A 20,450-nucleotide genomic window follows, 5' to 3' on the forward strand; every position below is an offset into this window, starting at 1 on the left:
TTGATATGGGTTTAATTTTAGTTTTGTGCCTTGCACTTTCGGTTCCACAGCCTCATATGCACAGTAAGTCGCCAGATTAGAGCAATTAAAATTGTATTTACGCTACGCAGCGAGGACCGTAAAATGATTACCATTTTACGACCTTTGCCAATTAATTGCCAAATAATTAATTTTGCCAATTTCGCCCAATGCTCCGCCTCAGTAACTACGAGCATAGTGTAGTAGATATATGGAATTCACATGCCGCCGCCTCATTAAATGGATTTAATATCGCGCACAGGATGTGCACTCGTAAAAAACCGGAGCACACTTACGCAGCAGAATGAAAGTCCAGAGGAGCCAAGTGGAGGCAAGAGTTGCCCGCCCACCCAGCATATGGCTAATGAAACGTGGCCAAAGTTCGTCCGTCGGGCAGATAAACTGCAGTAATAAGTAAACTCCGAAATGCGTTGTGCAAAACGTGCGCCATGAATCCCATAACTTTATGGCAATGGCCCACTCTAATTGTCCCGAAAGAGGGTCGCTCCACGAGCTTGGGGTGGGGGGCACAAGATGCTCCTTCACCTCTTTACCTTTCCGAGTGCTTACAGGGTATGCGCGGCACTTCTGCACTTGCGAAAATCTATCATAAGCAGGGAATTTATTTAAGTGTGTTTGCCTGCACTATCAAAGATGTGATACAATTAAAAATATGCTTTAGAAAGTAAAATATATAGCGAAGGGTATTTTGAGTGCTCCCACTGGATCCCCAATTTCCGCAGCTCCGCCGAAATGTTTGCCGGCGTGGTAATAATTTTGATCAACTTTTATAAGCGGCGTCATCAACCTGCGTGTGTGAGGGGCGCGGGGGTGTTGTTTGCGGGGGGTGTGGGCGTGATGCATGGGGCTTCTAACAGCTGCAGGAGCCAGGTCCCAGCTTCGGTTGTTGTTGCCTTGGCTGTTATGCCTAGCCATAAACTGCATGCGAAATTACCAGAAAGCCACACCCGCACACACAGTTTGCCGGGTTTGGGGGCAAAAAGTTGCTCATTTACAGCAATCTGGCTGGGAAGGATAACAAGGCAGCTTCTGCTCGTCCTGCCGGATGCTGCTAATAAAATGAGAGTCGAGGCGCTAACAAGCCGCAGCGGAAAACCCCGGAAAACCCTGGAAAACCCGAAAGGCACTGAAACTAACCCAACCAAGCCGAGTCGTAAATCCTGCCGCTCCCGCTCTGTGGGCCCAAAAAATCCAAAAATCCAAATACAAGCCGCCCGCCCACTCCGGCACACGAATCCCCTGCACTAGCCCAACCCGTATCCGGGCTAAGCAAACTCGTAAATTTGAGGAAATTACAACATGAAAGTCCTGGCCGGCAATACGCGACTCTAAATTAAATAAAAGCACTCGGGCGGGGGCGTCGCAGTAGGTACACAGCGGGAAATTACTGGGTCACTCGCTAGGATGGTTCTCAAAGTATCCTTGAATGTAGCTGTATAAATACATGCCAATCCATGCAAGACCACTACTAAGTAAATATAAGTATAAATTGAAAATGAGAGAGATCCTGGTTTTTTTGCTCAGTGCAGCAGGTTGTTGAAGGGGGGCGGCCCAGAACAAGGGTGGTGATCCAAACTATCCGCACCTGTTGGCCAAGCGGGCACGGCGGAGGGGCAGCCCGAAACCTGGCGTTAATTAAAGCTGCAACATAAGCCCTCGCCGGACATATGCCCACTGATCCGAGTGGATTGCCGGATTCTGGGGCTCAGTGGGTGGGATGGGTGGTATGGGTGGTATGGGCGGCTGGTTGGAGGGCGGTGCGCTCGGATTTGTGGCTGGAAAAAGCGGCAAAAGTTTCGCCATCCGCCGGAGATTTATGTCAAACTAAAGCACTTGATGGCAGAATAGTTGGCATTTAATGGCTGCATTATTGGAGTTTGTTTGGAAAGTGCCGTAACTAATGGGTCACGGATCCATGCGCCGGACAACGAGGCGCAGGAGCAGCCGGAATCGGAGTGGGCGGCAATCCGGCTTAATCCGAACAAATTGCCATTCATCTGCGGGCAACTTGCTAAGCCACTGTCTCCCAGGTGGAAAGGATTCGAGTGGGGAATTAGTGTAACTCAATTTGAACCGTCTTTGGTGGGAGGAACGTTTCACATGGTTTTAGGGATAAAGTGGCACTCTTTGCAGTCTATCCAAGTCTATAAATCCGTGCAAGCAATAGTACCATATTTACTAACTTGGCAAGATGCTTTTCAGCGCGAAGAGAATCCCTAGCCATTGGGTTTCTGCTATCAGAAGCTGAGATATGCACAATGTGCTATTACGCTCCATGGCGAACTGAGGTGCCGCTAATCTGGAACCAAGCTCGTTGAGTGGAGTCCTCGTTGGCCGCCTTTCTGGCCGGGAGTCAAACGTGGCGCACATCAAACGGCGGCCATCAGGGCCACCTGTGCGTGTCCAAAATGCCAGGCGCAGTGGGCCCACCCAGTGGAGGGAGGATCGAGAATGGAGGAGCTGCCAGGAATGGCCTCGAGGAGAAGCTATGCTATGCTGGGCAATAAATTTCGATTACATAATTTGTAAATTGTTATAACCCGGCGAAGTAACCATGAAATCTTTCGCAAGGCATTAAAAAATCTGCCACTTCTGGGCAGGAGCTGGAAAGCCTTTCTGGCTGTTGGCCTCCACGTCGCTGGATTCATAAAGTTTTATGGTGTTTGACTGCGGAGCATCTAACAAACAATGGGGCCTTGGCTCTGGGATTCCTGCCTGTGATTTGCCAGTGATTTGCCTCTGGAACTGGATGTCGATGTGGATGTGGACTTGGGCCTGCCACAGCCTGCACTTCCTGCTCGGGTGGGCGAGGCCCAGGTTACGCATCAGCGGGCCCAATTTCATAGATGATTTCTGTAATGCCGCGATTAGTTTTTATGCCCCGGCCAGTCGGAGGCAGGAGGAGCTGCACCCGCTGACCCGCCTAATTAATGGCAAATTGAAAGGGAATCGTTTATCTGGCACTTGTTATCAGGCCGAGGAGGAGCATGGCTCCCCGGAGTCTACGTTGGCCATGGCCCATAAATCAACAGCCAATTACAATAAAAATTTATCATGCACAATAAAAGCAAAGGAGGAGCGCCAAAAAATGGCGCAGAAATAATTTACATGGCGCATTTTTCACATTTTTCAGCAAAGGAATTTATAACAATGTCCCCAAAGGGACCCACTACCACTCCCATCCCTGCCCGCTCCTGGCCATAGATGGAAATTTTAATAAAGCACGCGGCATTTCAAAGGAAGACAAAGGACCCGGCTCCGAAAGGGGCTCCTCGCTCGGTTCCAGCGACTGCAATTGAAGGATTTACTGTAGTGGATGATGGCACTCGAAGACATATTTGCCGGAGCGGCCCAAGTGCACTTGCGCCAGCTGCTCCAGGAGCTCTCCATTTGCCCCATCCACCCGGAGTTCATCAGCAGGCAGCCACATCTCGGCCAGCAAATCAAAGTGCGTGCCGCGTGCTTCCCTTTCCGGCCTGGTTGGGCTAGGTCCGGAATCCGGAATCCGGATTTCGACTCCGGATTCGGTTCCACTTGGGTTTCACTTTCGGGTTCAAAGTTCTAGATGACTGGCGAAACGAGGGGGAGTGCCACCCCGCCCTCCTTCCTGTATTTCAATTTACATTCCGCCCGCAGGACTTATTGCTTTTTTCGCTTTGATCTTCCCCTTTTTTGGCCGAGAGCACCCCCAGCCACCCCCAATTTCCAGCAGCCCGACGAGCTCATGGCTTTTTATGGCCAAGTCCTTTGACGCTTATCGTGACGCTTGGCACTGGAACTGGCACCAGGACCTTCATCTGTGCTATCCAGGACCCATTTGTCTTCTGCTAACTTGATTTCGGCTTCGACGGGCCAGCAAAAGTGGAAAAAATTCAGCACTGCGAATTTTTGAAATTTATTTGATTTATACCCGAAGTGTTGGTCCAAATAGTTTTCAATATATTATAGATCCTACCAATAGGATAGTTCTCCTAGATAAATATTGTAGCATTAATTAATGTAGCTACCTCGGGTTTTTCTCTCTGTGCCCAAACAACCTCTTGGCCATATGGAAAGTACTCCACGTTGGTAATAAAAACGCACTTGCCGGGATTGTTCGACTGTCCTTGGACATGCGGGTTTGGCAGGACTACAAGGACATCTTGCTTGGTGCTGCTCCTATTTGAATTTGTGGTCTGGCCAGAAGAAAGTGGGCTGAGATAAGAGTTGGTCAAGCACAGCAGCCGAGGAATAACAATAAAAATGATATTTGCCTTGCTTGCTTTTAAAATATATATTTTTGTATAGCAATGGGCGAGTTAAAGCCAAAAGCGATGGGCAAACCACATTAAATTCGAATTTATGCAAAAGACATAGGAACAATATACGTTCTGCATAATTGTACCAATAACTTTGCAATCGAATAAATCGCTCGAAATCATACCTCCAAAACGCCTTCGCCTAGCCAACTCCAGATTCCTTTCACCTGCCACATCACACTTTCATTTCCCCAGACATTTCGTGTGCAACAGCCCGGACACAACATTTAAATTTATTAAGGCCATAAAATGATATTTTTGCGGCCTCAGCCAGCGTGGCTACAAATGGGCTCATAAATATTTAAAACCGCTTAAAACACGCACGAAAACCGAAAACCCAAAGCCAACAAACGTTTAATTTTATTGCCCTGGCCAACAGCCGCATCCCCCAACCACTCCACTCCACTCCACTCCACTGGCAATCCCTTCCAGCTCGAGAAAAGGGCTTCCCGGCGCAACCTCTTCGATAAAAGACTTTAATTCACTTTTGATCGCGTTTGGGAATCGCACCTATTCAAATCTTGGCCAGGCCGACCACCCAACAGCCAAGAGCCCATCAAAATGCCATAAAACCGGGCTTAAGTAGTATCGCCAGCATCGCATCGCTGCAGCCACATGAACATGATCCCGGCTAATTGAAAAGCTAAAAACTGAAGTTTGTGTAAATTATTTGCCCCATAAATTAGCCACTTGATGGCCGTGCAGTGGCTGGCATGTTGGCACCTGGTCGCCCACCTCCACCCCATCCAGGCATCCAGGTATCCATGGCCTGTCATCGAGGATCTGACATCGCAGGAAACCAGCTGGCTGTCTATAGAAGCTATAAGTGTGGGCAAGCGAAAGTTTACTGGGAGTAGTCCAGCTAAATAAATAGTAACCAAGCTCTAGCCCACATTGAAACATCTTAGATACACTTTAGAGGAGGGTTCCCAGTGTCTTTAAGTATTTATTAAAAACCAATCTGGCAATCTGACAATCAGGCGGGCCTTGTCCGGATTTTATGGTCACCGTGGAGCAGTAGGTGGTCACATTGATGACCCTGGACTGGGGATGGAATGCGGCTGGGGGCGGGTCGTTAAAGAGTTGACGATCCCTCAGGAAGCGGTTTAATTTGTTTTGGCACCTCGGCCGAGAGCCGAGAGCCGCAAGATAAAGCTGGAAGCGGATCGAAACTCGGCCTTAATTAAATCCCACGAAATGGGAGTTTATTTATATGTCTGCCTGGCGTTTTGTTAACCCATTAGCGGCGACAACGTTTTTTGCCGGGCAGTAAGTATATTGCAGTGGCCGTTTTACAGTTGGTTCAGCTGGCCCGCAGCAATCTGGCGGGGATTGGGCTCAGATCGGAGATCGCGGATCGCGGATCGGGGATCGGGGAGAGAGTGGTCCGTCCGAGGCGCTGCCATGTTTAGTGGCAATTAAAATGTTTTTATCTTATTAGTGCCTCTTATCTGCGGCTGCCATTTTAAGATATATGCGAGGGACGTGCGCGAAACGCCGACCACAACAGTTATCGATTGTGCAGCATCTGTATCTATGGGGCATCCATCCCATGCCGTTCCACGCGGAATGGGGCAGGAGGAGCTGCTCTGGCCTGGAGCTTAGGCCTGATTGAAAAATTTCCAGGGTTCTTCTAATCCATTAAGGCGATTAACCTGACCGCTGACTTGTAGCTGAACTCAATTCCCACGGCTTAAATATCTTGCGAGGAATCGTACCAATAATCCTATTCCGGGCTCATTGGGTTCCAGGGGACTGGCTACAATTAAATATGAAAGTCAGCAGGCGAAGCTTGCTGGTCAAATTTCTAGCATTTCTATGACGCCTAATCTCTGGCAAGCCTGACTTCTGACCTTTCCTTGGGCTCTGGGCAGGCCCAGTAACTTCCCATTTGGTCCTCCGAGCCTGGCAGTGAATCACATGCAAAACCAATCCATTCCAAGCGCCTTCTAAGCCCGCGGGCCAGACACAAATCAATCGGGCTATTTGCACGCTTCGACATTTCTCGATTGAATTATTATCACTAGAACCAGAGCCCGGCTGCCAGTGTCCGGGGACGGGACACTCGACACTGGTCACTGGAGTCTGGAGTCTGGAGACCCCAGCTTGTGATGCATCAAGAGACTGACAGCTGTGCGGTTTCTTTGACTGGCGACTGGAAGGCAGTGAAGCAGGGAAGCAGGGCAGGTGGAAGGTGGAGCCCGGTCCGTTGACCACGACCACAATGCCCCAGTGGCCATGTTCATGTCGGACTCTCGCTCGGATGGAGCGGGCACCATATTTGCAGCAGGCGGGCCAACAAGTTGCAAAACAAATTTGTCAGAGTGTTTCCCATTTTTGGGCAGGCGTTGCCGCTTTGGCCATGTGATTTGTGCAATGCGTCGATGTTGCTGGTGCTGCAGTTGCAAGTGTTGCTGCTGCTGCTGCTGCTGCTGCTGCCACTGCTGCTGATGCAGTTGCAATTGCATTTGCAATTGCTTTTCCGGCGCAATGTGGTCACTCGCTAATTTGGCAGCCGTTTGCGTTTAATTAGAGGGCCGCCGCAGAGTTCGACCCGGAGCAACACTTTCGATTTTCGTTCCCCGGAGCTGCCCCGTGATCGACCACGCCCCCAATCCGACCCTGTCATGCCCCGTCATGCTCCCCGATCCAAATGCACTTCACATAAATATGGGCCCAAACTTGAGCTGAAATGCGGACTAAGAAGGGCGGTTTTATCAAATGAAGTGGTTGCCCTCCCGCCTGGGGTTTTCAATAGTTTTCTATAGCTGGAAATCTTTGGATGCCTGCATCTGGGGCAAAATCTTGTGCAATCTGTTAAGAGTGCATGCATTTTTCCGAGTGTGCCTGGTGGAGATCACGTCTCACGTAGAGGCCATTAAAGGCCACAGCATCACGATCGAGTTGGAGCTGGGCCATCCAGCTGGAGCCGAGCTGAGTGAATGACTTTGAGCCGGCCTGTCGTCACACCCCCATGTAATCCTCGCACGATCTCTGCGCTTGAACCTTTTTGATTAGGGCCGGGGCAACGGAACCGCCGCCTGACTGACGGAGGAGATCTGCCCCGCTACCCACTAGGAATCGCCTCGCTAAGGTCGTTAAAGTCGCATCGCTGCCGCTAGGCCCGCAGATCTGCGGGTCTGGGATCTTGGCTCTTGGCTCAGAGCTCTGGGCCTTGTCCTTTCTGCTCTTCATCAGGGCTTAGTTATGATCTGGAGTACCCTGCCAGCCAGGCCGGGATTACTCCGTTTCCAAGGCGTCTTGTTGCGGCACTTAAACCACTTTAAGTCTTTAGTCGCCATTCATTGCCATAGCCATAATCTTGAGTGTTACATTAATTCAAAATGGATTTAACACGCATTCCTCATTTTCATCCGATTCACCAGCCATAAATAGATGCATTCCAGACGGCCATGTTTCAATTTGTCATTATTCGCCAGATTGGTAAGAGTGTACCGGAGTACACAGCGAACTCCATTTTCTCCTTTCATTGAACGTTGTGCAAATGTGCTAATCGAAGGAGAGGGGAAATTTGGTATTTTTGAAATAGCGTCACGTTTCAACATTTTACTACTCACTTGTGGCACGTTGTTGCCATTGAGCATATCAGTTTGGAATTTTATTGGCCACGCTTCCCGCCTGCGTAGCTCCACTCCTCCATCTCATGCTCATGCTCATCCTCATCTTCGCCTTCGCCTTCGCCTTCGCCTCGGCCACTTGGAGCTCAGCTCACTGATCTTGGCCTTGATAGCCGCATATGAAGGCGGGAATGCCCCATGCCCCATGCCCCATTCCCCAATCCGCCGATCTTCCCACTCCAACCTACTCCTGACATTTATATTGCCAGATATTTTAAATATTCCCTGCTCCCCGCGTGGGAGTCGCGTTCCTCCTGGCCAGGGCTTCAGGTGTTGTTATCGCGTCTCAATGGTCTTTACGACCAGCCGATGGAGTGGGGAGATCTTGGACAGACGCAGAACCACAGAAGGAATCCGCAGATTCCTTGGAGTGGGATTTGGTCGATAGTTTGGTCTTTATAGCGAGCGAATGATGTTTCATTTTAATTACGAATTTGAATTCCCATAACTTACCAAACTCACTTGGTTTCCGACATCCACAGCTACCACAACCTCACCCACCTATCGTCAGAATGGCGACAACGTGTCTATCACCACTGCCCCACCTGCGGTTGGACTGCCTCTGGGCTACCAGGAAGCTGGGACTATAGAGCTGCAGGCCCAGGAGAACGACTACGTGCTTGAGGAGTCCGCCCTGCGAGTGCCACTCGCCCCGCCGCCCAATTACACTCCTCATCCTTTGACCCCGCCGCCCAGCTACACGGAGAGACCAAGATCAGTCCAGGAACACAGATCCCACTTGGCTGATGCCGTGCATCCACCTGCCCCAGCACGTGTTGTAGTAGTTCCGCCACCGGCAGCAGCTACAGCAGCCAGCGAACTTGCAGCACGTCAACAAGCCAGGAGGAGACGGCGACTCCGGGAGCTTCAGCAGCAGCAGCTGCGATTCGCCTCCAGCACAGATAGCTCCAGTAGCTCCGGATCCAGTTGCTCGGAGTTGGGGAGCGGCAGTGCCACCCGAAGGCAGCGTCGACGCAGGCGGGGATTAAGGGGCAAGTAAATCCTAATCCCTACCATAAACCATTTCATAACGAATACCATTTCCACTTGCAGATGCCTATTGCCCGGATCTCCTGAACGCGTGCTCCCTGATCCTCCAGCAGCCCGGCAGCAGCGACAGTTCCGTGGGTAACTTCACGGCCACGCCCCCGCCCCCGCCCCCGGTGCGAGCACCTGGCCAGCGGGACCAGGAGGAGAGCTTCGAGTACAGCTCCGACTATGTGGAGATTGACGAGCTGCTGCCACTAGTCGCCGGCGGCAGAGCGAAGAGCACTCCGCAGCTGGCGATGGGTCAGAACCTGAGCCTTCGACGGCCGCGCATCTCATTGACCTGGGTGCTCCGAGAGCAGCAGCAGACGCAGCAGGCTCCGCCATCGCAGACGCCCCCTTCCCCGCAGAAGGAGGCGCCAAAGGAGTCGGACAGCCAGGTGTTGGATCGCAAGGAGAACGAGATCTTCTCGCCCAGAACAGAGCCCGTGCCCACTCAGCTGGATGTCACCAAGAAGCGGTACCGGGTTAAGCAGCTACCAAGTGGTGGTGAGCCGCTCAATGGCTATGCCACCACGCCCACCGCCCACCAGGCTCCGCCCAACGGCCACCTGGCCAACCAGAAGTTTTTCAGCAACCAGAACCTGCTGGACGTGTCACGGAGCGGTCCCAGCAGTGCTCCAGTGGCCGCCGCCTCCACCAAAGAGCTGCTCTTCGTGTGCACACCCCAGCGGGGGCCCAGGAGCGATGGTCACAGCGAAGCCCTGCTCCTGGCCAGAAAGCGGAACGAGATCCGCAAGAAGCTGGCCTCGCGCCTGCAGCAGGCGAGATCCAGTGCCTCTCAGGCGGGAGAGGCCAGGGGATCGGTCACGGGCGCGGAGTCTGTGAAGTGCACCTCCTACTCGGAGCCAAGTTTGGTGGCTGCCTCGGAGGGCGGCGGAGTGGGGGGATCGAGTGGAGGAGCAGTTGCCCCACAGCAGCAGCGGCGACATAGGCATCGCAAGCGGCGGGATCGCAATCGTGTGCAGAGATTCGGCTACGAGATTCACAACGTGGACGAATTTCTCTCCCGCTGCTCGCTGGCCACGCCCGGCAATATTCCCGTGGTACTGGCCACAGCCAGCACCCTATACCAAACGAGACCAGGTGGCTACCAACTGGAGATCCCTCTGCCCCTGGGCATGGTGGTGAATGCGGTGTTCAAGAACCAGAACTGGCTGTATGTGCAAACGCCCCACGCGGAGGAGGGCTATGTGGGCTATGCCTGCTGCCTGCCCCTGGGGATTCTGCCCCAGCAGGCGAGAGCGGGCTCCCGAGGCACCCCCTGCTGGGAGTCCAATGCGGATGTCTTCCCCCGCCCATGTGGCAACATGACGGACTCGGAGAAGGAGATCCGCCTGCGTGGCGGCACCCGATCCGATGGCGCACGCACTCCACGCAACTCAAAGCCCACCGAGGATGTCCTTAAGATAAGCACCACCACCATCAACAACAACAACAGCCACAGCAACAACAATAACCAAACGAAGTGTGGGAGCACAACCAGCTCCTTGTACGGAGAACAGCAGGTGGACAAGCTGTATCTGAGGGCAGCATCCAAGCCGCGCCTGGTGGAGAAGGCCTACGCCCAGTTGCGCTCCACTCGCCATGTGGGTGCATCTGGATCGGCTTCGGCCAAGAGCGGCGCTTCTCAGGATGAGTACGTGACCCTTCAGCCGAAGCCCGCCAAGAAGCAGCCGAGTGCCCAGCAAGCACATATGCACCAGTCGCAGCCAGCGGCGAGACGGCTCTCCAACGTGTCCTACATCACAAACGGCCACAATGGCCAGCATCTGCATCCGAAGCTGGTGCCCCTGCCACCCTACGAGCACAAGCCGGCCAAGAACCAGGCGGAAGCGGACGCCTCCTTAAAGGCGCTGCGGCGCCAGCAGGAGGTGGGCCAGCGGCAAACTCTAGTCGCCATCAATACGGACTACATCACGGAGAGCATCGCGGTGCACAAGGGCGAGATCGTCACGCTGTGCGAGTGCCGCGAGTCCAAGGATCAGCGCCAGTGGTTCTACGTGCGGACGCGGGACGGACGCGAGGGCTTCATTCCGGCCGAGGTGGCTGGCCATGGCTACCTGTAGACCTCCACCTCCACCGCCCAGTATGGGCCGTTTTGGGTCATATAAAAGGGATTAGGAAGCTTAATGTAAACTCGTATTACCTATCCTGTATTTGCTATATCTAGATAATCTTGACCGTTAAGATTTTCTTATGATTATTTGTTGAACAATTTAACTTTATACAATTTCTATCAATATTTAGACTTTTTCCATTACAAATTGAACCGAACCACCATAATTTGTCCAAAGAGCACCTTCTCCCTTTTAAGATGCCCAAAAGGAACCAACCTACCCAACCTACCTTCCCACCCAAAAACAAGTCAAGTTATACATTTAAATCAATTAACTTAATACCCATCTTAAGCACTCATAGGCCACTATTCCAATCGCGATCCTTAGTACGCTTCTAGTTGTAAACTGTACTCGTATCGGTGTCCGTAATTGAATACTTGTATCTGTGTATGTGTATGTGCGTGAGTGGGGATCCTTCGCAGGATCTTGTATTTATCTAGCCTAGCATTACGAGTAGTCTATGTAATAGAAACTTGCTTAAAGGAAATCAAAGAGGAAAGCGCAGACGGAAACTATTTATATGATTACTGTACTTGATGCTTCAACTAAATAACATTAACAGACATTTCAATAAATAACTAAAAACCATTGCGTGACTATTGACCTGGGAAAATGGGTAGAGAAATGGTAGAAATGCATATTTTTACATATCTGTATTATCCTCTTTATTATCCTTGTTTCTCTCAAGATCGAATATGTGTATATAAATGGGTTAACGTTGACACAATCATAATTTTCCAATATTTGAGCTACTTTTTAAAATTTTATCTAAATCTTTTGAGTTTTATACAATTTTGGCCAAATGTTTCATTCTTAAATTTGCATAACAATTAGTTACAAATATTTTACGGCATTTAAAATAGTCTATGAATGCCTTATGTGATCTCTATAAATGTATTGTTTATGCACTCTAAAAATATAAATACCATTTACTTATGCTATTGATTTCAATCTGTATATGCATGGGTTCGACTTAAAATTTTTGCGACCTCGCTTTGAGTTTGCCTCACAGGCACTCCACAATTTTACCAGGAAGAGGTGCTTAATTTTATAATAATATAATATAATATATAATAATAATATGATTTTACTTAGGGAATTAGTCGCGCACATAATGAATATCGAATGAGCATAATTGTTAGTAAAATTTAGGTCGAATGAAGAGTCATTTACAAAAGTGAGGTCCTTCGCTGGGTTGTAAAGCGCCCCCTAAATAATAATTTACAATTGGTTGAGCTAAGATGGCTTTGCTAAGCGACAATACAAAAGACAATTACATATCGAATGCCAGACAAATGCTACGCTACACAGAAATACATAAAATCACGAACTGAAGTTCCAGGAAACAATTTAAACTAAATTAGTTACGTAACAGTTGGGAAATTCTTACCGAACATAGACAAATTAAAATATTATGACTTAAAAGCTAAACAGCGGGTGAAGTGACTGTTCCGGCAGCCTACTTCCGAAATTCCGGACTGGAACTGGGCGACGCCGTAGACACGTTGTCCAGGTTGGTGTTCGTATTGTCGAAGCTCTCGTGCTGTGGCTCCGGCTCCGTGGGCGGCAGCGGTTTGTTCAGCAGCACAGTCATGTTCTTCACGTTGCTGGGCTTCTCCTCGTCCTGGTTGATGTTGAGCATGGCGTCGTTCATGCGGTGGTAGTGCGGCTTCTGCGATGTGCTGGGACGCGAGTAGTCCAGGTGATCATATTCATCTAGTGTATAAGATTCAGACAATTAGATCATGCTAGCCTTCAATAGGTCTTAAAACACTGGACATGAGTGAGGACGAACAGGGCACTACAAGGAATGGTTTTTTAGCACTGGCTTACCGTCGGGAAACAAAATCTTGCTATAAATTTTCACTGTTTCATGCCGTAATGTGTGCAAATGTGGAGTACATAGTTAGTTGTGAAAGTACTAAGCCTGACTATGTAAAAGTCAATAACATACCGGGATCCTTGTAGCCCTCCTTGTGCTTGATCTCGTCGTAGACATGCTCCTCCTTCAGGGATTCATTGTACACAATCGGATTGGTCAGGTCCGCATTCAAGTTCTTCGTTAGCAGGTCGTGGTTGTAGTTGATCGAGTAGCTGCCTACTGTGGAGGCAATACATTATGAGACACTGCCCCTAAGGTTAAGGCGCTTCAAAAATCTTACCCCTGCCACAGGCATTGGAGTCATCGCCGTACTCCGTGCTCATCGTGCTCCTCTGGTCAAAGTTGTTCATCTTGGAACGCATATTGTTGGGCAGTAGACGCGTGTCCGCCTGCATGCCGTACACCGGATTGTCGAAGTTGTGATTGGGTGGCCAGCTCGGGGGATTCGTATCATGGGTGTAGTGCACATGGGCGATTTCCGTTTTTAGGTTGGACACCCGTCGGCGGTAGTAAAAGAAGACTGCGAAGATTATGCAAGCGAACAAGGTCATCAAGACTATAGTCAGCGCCACACTCGCCCGGCTTGCTGCTGTTCAAAATGATAATGAATGAGTAATGTGGGGGAAATATACCAAGATCTATGTCTTATCTTACACGTCTCGCTTTCTGCAACACGTTGGGAGGCGATTAGTTCGTCGCAGTTATCGCCGGTGTAGCCACTCCTGCACACACAGCCGTGGGACGCATGGCACTGGAAGTTGGCCGATGGACAGACGCATTCATTCATGCAGTGCTCGCCGTAGAATCCCTCCGGACAGACATCGTCACACCGGGGACCCGACCATCCAGTCTCACAGATGCACATGCCGTCGGCCTTGCGGCACACCTTGTGGTGCACGCAGCGGCAGCGCTGGGCGCATCCTTGACCGTACGTGTCCGTGGGGCAGGACTCGTTGCAGTTGGCACCTGTCCAGCCTGGCAGGCACTGGCACTGGCCGGTCACGTGGTTGCACTCGCCGCCGTGCTCGCAGTTGCACTTGAGCTTGCAGGCGGGTCCGTAGAGCCCGGCAGGACATGGGTGCTCACAGGTAAGTCCTATGTAGCCAGTGCGGCACAGAATTTCACCTGTAATGTGATCGCAGCTCTTGTTGCCTGAAAAACAGAGAATAGTGGCTGTTTTACTTTGGCCCTCCAATCATATCCACAACAACCTACCGTGTAGGATCTCCGGGCAGCGTTCCTTGCATTCCATGCCGTAGAATCCAGGAGGGCACGGTTCCGCGCAGTCGGCACCAGTCCAACCGGAGGAGCAGATGCAGTTACCGGAATCGGGGTCGCAGGAGGAGTTGTTCAGGCATCTGCAAACTTTATCACAATTTTCACCATAGTAACCGCTCCGACAGTTGGTCTCGCAATGAACGCCTTGGGTTGATCGTTGGGCAGCAGACAAGGTCAACAAAAACCAGGAACACAAATGTGCAGGACCAGAAATGAAATTAAATTAGGGAAATGAAACGTGGGCATGCGAAATAGATGCGAAAATGAAAGTAATGATTAGGTTACTCGTACTGATTAACGTGCTCCTACAATTTCTGCATCACAAAATTTTAAGGATTCGGCTGAAAACTGGTTTGCCTTCATCAACTGTTTATCCCAGATTATTTTGGTTAAGACGAAAAATGCTAAATCTACGAAGATGCATACTATAGAATGGTTAGCAAATCATGCAAGCTTCACAATTTTGAAATTTGTATCTAAAGTATTCAAAAAAGAATGGGCCTAACGCTATCCTATGATTTCAGACCCTTTCCTATCAGATTTCAGAAACTTATTAATCACGTTTATGATGTCAGTGATATGTGAACTTGATGAGGTGGATTCAATGAGGTATATAGAAATCCCGCTGTACCTCCCCAATCCTGCTTGCACACGCATCTTCCATTGGTGGCGTCGCAGGCCAGGCTGTTGTTGAAGTCGCACTGGCACTTCTGGGTGCACTCGTGTCCGAATTTGCCGGTTTCGCATTTCCGATCGCACCGCTCCCCCGTCCAGCCGGCGGCACAGGTGCAGCTTCCGTTCTGCGGATTGCAGGCGGCGTTGTTGTGGCAGTCGCACACCTTGGCGCAGTCCTGTCCGAAGTGGTTCAGATCACACGGCCGGTCGCACTTGATGTTCTTCCATCCCGCCGTGCACAAGCACTGGCCCGTCTCCGGCTCGCACTTGGCTCCGTTCTGGCAGTCGCAGCGCAGGGCGCAGTCCTGGCCAAATGTGCCGGGCTCACAGCTCTCCTCGCAGGTGGGTCCTCGCCAGCCCGGCGCACACAGGCACGTCCCATTGACCGGCGAGCACTTGGCTCCGTTCTTGCAGTTGCAGGTCAGCTCGCAGTTCGGACCATATCGCAGGAAGGTGCAGGGTCTTGTGCACTGGGCACTGCTCCACCCGATGCTGCACTGGCACTTTCCCGTATCCGGGTGGCAGAGATCCGTGTGCTCCATGTCGCACTCGCAGGTGCGGTTACAGTCCAGTCCGTACTTGTCCGCCTCGCAGATCCGCTCAGCGCACTTGGCACCCGTCCAGCCAGGATTGCACATGCACGTTCCGTTGGCCCGATTGCACACGGCATCGTTCGCGCAGTCGCAGGTCATGCTGCAGTTGAATCCGTACGTGTTCAGCGGACACTCGTCGAAGCAGCGTTCCCCGCGATATCCGGGTGGACACTCGCACTGTCCGGTGATGTGGTGGCAGGGCGCTCCCTTGTAGCACTCGCAGCTCTCTTGGCATCCCGGGCCGTAGCTGCCCAAGGGGCACTTGTTCGCACACACGTCGCCCGTCCAGCCCGGATTGCACATACAAGCCCCGGTCTCCGGCTGGCACTTTCCGTCGTTCTGGCAGGGACAATCCTGCTGGCACTGGGCGCCGTGTTTCCCGTCCGGACAGCGCATATCGCATCTAGTTGAAGCGGAGGATTAGTATGGGTTTTGCGTTGGAGCAGGAGTAAAATGAGTCGCAGGATGCAACGGCTTCAAATTGCAGCTACAGAAAATATGCATTGCATTCTACGTTTCATTTTGCCCGGTCCTCCGCCAGAAGTTAACGCCGCCAAAGAGGCTCCTTCGTCCACTTACAGGGGACCCGTGAAGCCAGGCGCACACTGGCATTCGCCGGACACGTGGTGACACTTGCCGCCGTTCTCGCATCGGCACTTCTCCGAGCAGTTGGTCCCGAAGAAGCCCTCCGGACAGGTGTCCGCACAGCGCGCTCCGGTGTAGCCCTTGGCGCACTCACAGTCGCCTGAAAAGGGCTCACACACCGCGTTGTTCAGGCAGTCGCACTGCATCGAGCAGTTCCGGCCGTACCAGCCGGGTGGGCAATCTACCGAATAGTGACACAAACTCAGTTAGCTTCGGGTACGGATCACAGGGTACGGGTTCGACAGTTAGTTGCTTTTTTCTTGCTTTTGCCGGGTTTTGCCTGATTTTGATTGCTTTTGCTTGCTAGCCACGAGAAACCCAGGAGCCGGACGAAGTATTGCTCCCGGATCCTCCCGCTTTGGTGGTGGAGGAATTAGTGACCGAAAGCCTGCTTGCATCTGGATAAGTGAGCCGGAGTAAACTGCATGGGGGTGTGAGACAGTGGAGTGTAGTGTGTGGGTGGTCGGGGTTAGATTTGGGGTCAAGATGGCAAATTAAAAGGCAAAGCAACAAAAGCCATGAAGCAACATAAAGCAGAAATAAAACTACAGAGACACTACGTGCAGATCTTTGGTAGTCCAAAGATGGAATGCCCTTGCAGAGGCTTCAAACTACTCGTACTATTTTAATAATCTGGTTTCTTCTTTTCAATTGCTAAAACATTCAATTTTGATGAGATTACAAATGCCCGCGAAAAGATTAGTAGTCCATTCGCCTTTCCTTCATGAAGTAGGAGTGCCTGTTGCTCGTCCCCGGCAGAAAAACGTGGGCTCGGAATTCCTCCATGTTGAATTCGTTGGGTTTGTAGACAAAAGGTCCCTTGACCACTGACACTGAGCTCACTTTCTTCACTAGCTCTTCGACTGGCGATGCTACCTTGGTCACTTTCTTTGTGATGCCAAGCATCTGCCAAATGTCGTACTCCGACTCCTCCGCCACCAGCGACTGCACCCGAACGCTTTGGACACTTGGCGTTGGCGTCGGACAGTACGGCAAGCACTTCTTCTTCATTGCCATGTCGTTTTCTACCTTCTGTACCATCGGATGCTTCAGTGTCTTGGCATACTCCAACAGGTCGGCAATGCTGGGGAAGCGCTGCGTATCGGTGACAAAGCTGGTTTCGCCGTAGATGTTTCGCCTGACTGCCACGTTGGCCTCGAACTCTTCTTGCACATCCAAGTCGCAGTCGCGACAGTCGAAATAGGTAACCTTGGTGTTAGCGACGAGGGCACATATAAGTTTTCTGCCCAGCTTCGAGCCTAAAGGAATGGCCACCATTTTCAGCCGACGAAGCGGACCGTGATGACGCAGAAGATCGCCTATTTGGTCCACAAATATACGAGGATTCGTCTCGATGCCGGACACATTGAGCTCCTCCACATGCTCGGTGCCCTTGATGCCGTTGCACAAGATGGACAGAGAGTCCCCGCTCAGCTTGTTGTGGGCCAATCCCAGATACTCCAGTCTGGAGTGGTTCGATCGCTGCAGTGCCTGTCCGATTGACGCCATGGCCCGCGTATCCAGTCGATTGTACTCCAGCTCTAGGGACTTGAGCATTAGAAGCCGCTCCAGCAGAATTCCCAACTCGGGGCCACAGTCGTCAGTCATCTGGTTGTACCCAAAGTCCACCACCTCCAGCAAGGGCAACATGCGCAGCGCACGGCACACTGTGTATAGCTTAAAGTTACTCAGTCGGCTGTTTCGAAGCCGGAAGATCTGCAGCTGCTCCATTGCCACTAGCCCTCTAGCCAGACGAATCATGTCCTTGATCGAAAAGAGCACGTTCCGCTGGTGGTACTTCCGACCCAATGCCGGACCGAGGAACTCCAGGTTCAACGATACCAGGTTCACAAAGTAGCGCATAAAGCTAAGATCGATGTGGGTGCACTCCTCCTCCTGATATTTTACTTGTTGTAGGTGCATCAGATACCTCTGCTTGTTGCGTTTGTCCAAAACCTTGTCATCGCCATCGTCCGGTTCCGGCTCCACTCGGATATCGAAGGCGCCTTTTATTCGCTGCCTTCGCTTCTTTTTCTTTTTGGGCTCTGGCTCCTTGGGCTTCCGCATCGCGGACCGACGTCGCCTGCGCTCCTCGTGCTCCGCATCCCTGGCCGCCTTTAGATCCCGCAATCGTTGGCGGGCTACGTTCCGTTCCTGTCGACGTTTGCGACGCTCGTTGTCAGAGTCATCTTCATCGTCGGAAAAGATTATCTTAAATGTTGTGTTAAATCCAATAGACTTTTTCCGCCCAGAGGCGGTGGAACCCGCCTCCTCCTCTTCTTCCTCCCCCTCCTCCCCGCCGTCTTCGGGTGTCATTGGTTCGTCGCTGGAAATTTCCAAGCTACCAGACTCCTCGGAGGTTATATCCGGCTCCAAATCATCATCCTCACGTTCTACTTTCCGAAAGGCATACTCCGAAGGCGGCTGCAGGTGCCGAATGTCCATGGAGTACACGTGATCCCTTATCAGAGTGGCCAGTTCGGACATCTCTTTCTCTGGCCAAAGGGCGGCCGGACAGGCCTCCACCAGCTCCACGTACTTCAGGCTCAGTCCCCTGCCGCGCCAGTTGTAATCCTGCAAATCCTTCAGTGCAAGGCAATTATCGGAACTCTTAGCTAGAACCACGCGCCTCCAGAAGCTCGCATCCTCCACAAAGTAGCACTCGCGCAGGGGCAGATCCACATCGAGTGAGTCGTAGTGGACGCGCATCTTTCGCGGATCCTGGCGCACGGCCTCGGGCACGTCGGTATTTCCACGTTTAGCCAACTGCCGGACGCACAGATCCGCCAAAGTGGGCACTTGGTCGGGATCATTAAACGCCTCTGCGAAGATCTCCCGATTACGCTCCGAGAGTAGATGCCGATTGGCGGTGAGGGGCGGCTTGTACAGCTCGTACACGGCCAGCATGGCCTTATCATTCGGTATACTCAAGCTGTTGATGTTTGGCAGCGGCAGGTAATCAGAGTCATCCTCCTCCTCCATCCTACGGTCCCAGATGCGAGTGTTAGCGTGGTGTAGATCTTTTTATGGTTTTTATATTTTATCTTTTTTGTTTGGTTTTTGTTTTGTTTGTATTAGAAGTATTTATTTGATTGTGTTTATTTGTGTTGTCATATTGAAAGATTATTTTCTTCTGGTTTTAGTAAGGTCATTTTCAAAATATAATAATCTGTTATGTAAATCTAATAATCTCCCAGATGCGAGTGTTAGCGTGGTGTAGATCTTTTTATGGTTTTTATATATTATCTATATATATATATATTTTTTTTTTTTTGTATTAGAAGTATTTATTTGATTGTGTTTATTTGTGTTGTCGTATTGAAAGATTATTTTCTGCTGGTTTTAGTAAACTCATTTTCAAAATATAATAATCTGTTTCTGTTAATCATCTCTTTTTGTTGCGTTTTCAATCGTCTGCAAATACTTTTAGGAATATGCCGTCGAGCATCAGAACAATTAAGCCTACAGTACATTTGTTATCTTTGCAAGGGCATTTAGAATAACAGAGCTCAAAGCTGCTCAAGTGATATATAAAGCTTTATCTCTGGGGTTCGGCTCATTCCAGGCAGTCCGGGAGTATCGTAAGCTTGCACTTTAAAAATATAAAGACGCCGGACTGTAGGATGAGCCGCACCCAAGGAACACCCAAGGCGATTCATTGTATAGATTCACACAACACTTAGGGAGAAATTACGAATAGGTTAAGGAGTGAACGAACTTATATCGCAGGCGGGTCCTCCGTAACCATGATCGCACTTGCACTTCTCCGGGGAGATGCATCTTCCGTGCTGGCAGGGTTCCGAGCAGTGCGGCACACATTCTCCTGCGCTTGCGATGTAGCCATCTAAAAGTGTTTAACAAGGGCATGTTGTAAAGTAAAGTCAAACATCCGGTAATTCCCAACTCACCACAACAGTCCCTTACAATACGAGTCTTCGCAATCGTATTGGTTTTATTGACCACTCGGTTCTTAATGCGATATGTGGAGCACCTTGGTGGGAATGTAACGCACCACGTGGAGCCGCGTTCCTGGTAGGATTGCAGTTCCGTGTAGACAACCTCTACGTTATATCTAAAGGTAAAATGACTCATTAAATAAGTTAGTTTGTTGGGATAAGAAACGAGCTTACACTTCTCTTCTTTTGCAGATATTGGGTCCAACGAGATCTTTAAGATCCGCCTGAGCCAGGACCAGCTGGCCTAGGCAGGCGGCGATTAGGATTATCCGCAACATT

At 50.7% G+C, this 20,450-nt stretch overlaps 3 protein-coding genes across 7 annotated transcripts in view; 1 reads left to right on the forward strand and 2 right to left on the reverse strand.

Moving 5' to 3' along the window:
- The window catches only part of LOC6545846, a 40,466-nt gene extending 28,744 nt beyond the window's left edge, over window positions 1-11,722 (forward strand). For all 3 annotated transcript variants that reach the window (XM_026976925.1, XM_026976926.1, XM_026976927.1), the window contains 2 exons: window positions 8,458-8,967; window positions 9,029-11,722. In XM_026976925.1, the coding sequence (XP_026832726.1) occupies window positions 8,458-8,967; window positions 9,029-11,091 (2,573 nt within the window). In that variant the 3' untranslated portion in view covers window positions 11,092-11,722. The remainder of the gene's footprint in view (window positions 1-8,457; window positions 8,968-9,028) is intronic.
- An 867-nt stretch (window positions 11,723-12,589) lies between these two features.
- Window positions 12,590-20,449, reverse strand: LOC6545847 (protein draper). Of its 3 annotated transcripts, XM_026977755.1 has the most exons (11): window positions 20,346-20,449; window positions 20,124-20,287; window positions 19,934-20,059; window positions 16,150-16,396; window positions 14,934-15,973; window positions 14,240-14,446; window positions 13,679-14,176; window positions 13,305-13,610; window positions 13,097-13,243; window positions 12,976-13,008; window positions 12,602-12,858 (listed from the first exon to the last, which is right to left on the reverse strand). In XM_026977755.1, the coding sequence occupies exons 1-11, from the start codon at window positions 20,447-20,449 to the stop codon at window positions 12,602-12,604; spliced, it is 3,129 nt and encodes a 1,042-aa protein (XP_026833556.1). The 3 variants fall into 3 exon arrangements, with proteins under 3 accessions (XP_026833557.1, XP_026833556.1, XP_026833558.1); XM_026977756.1 differs by lacking the exon at window positions 12,976-13,008 and having other exon boundaries at window positions 12,590-12,858; XM_026977757.1 differs by lacking the exons at window positions 14,934-15,973; window positions 16,150-16,396.
- LOC6545848 lies at window positions 16,837-19,450 on the reverse strand. Its single transcript, XM_001971151.3, has one exon. The coding sequence runs from the start codon at window positions 19,195-19,197 to the stop codon at window positions 16,915-16,917; it is 2,283 nt and encodes a 760-aa protein (XP_001971187.1). The 5' UTR covers window positions 19,198-19,450; the 3' UTR covers window positions 16,837-16,914.
- Window position 20,450: the final 1 nt, after the last annotated feature.

This window comes from Drosophila erecta, unplaced genomic scaffold (genome assembly GCF_003286155.1).
Source record: "Drosophila erecta strain 14021-0224.00,06,07 unplaced genomic scaffold, DereRS2 tig00000021-arrow-pilon, whole genome shotgun sequence".
In the NCBI taxonomy this organism is placed as follows: domain Eukaryota; kingdom Metazoa; phylum Arthropoda; class Insecta; order Diptera; family Drosophilidae; genus Drosophila; species Drosophila erecta.

What these genes read in the sequence shown, in the direction of transcription:
- LOC6545848 (XM_001971151.3), bottom strand. Translation starts at nt 19,197, where the DNA reads ATGGAGGAGGAGGATGACTCTGATTACCTGCCGCTGCCAAACATCAAC.
- LOC6545847 (XM_026977755.1), bottom strand. Translation starts at nt 20,449, where the DNA reads ATGTTGCGGATAATCCTAATCGCCGCCTGCCTAGGCCAGCTGGTCCTG. An exon ending in AGGACCCGCCTGCGATATAA is followed by an intron (nt 16,397 to 19,933) that starts GTTCGTTCACTC and finishes ACTATTCGGTAG; the next exon opens with ATTGCCCACCCGGCTGGTAC. An exon ending in CTCCAATGCCTGTGGCAGGG is followed by an intron (nt 13,244 to 13,304) that starts GTAAGATTTTTG and finishes TTGCCTCCACAG; the next exon opens with TAGGCAGCTACTCGATCAAC.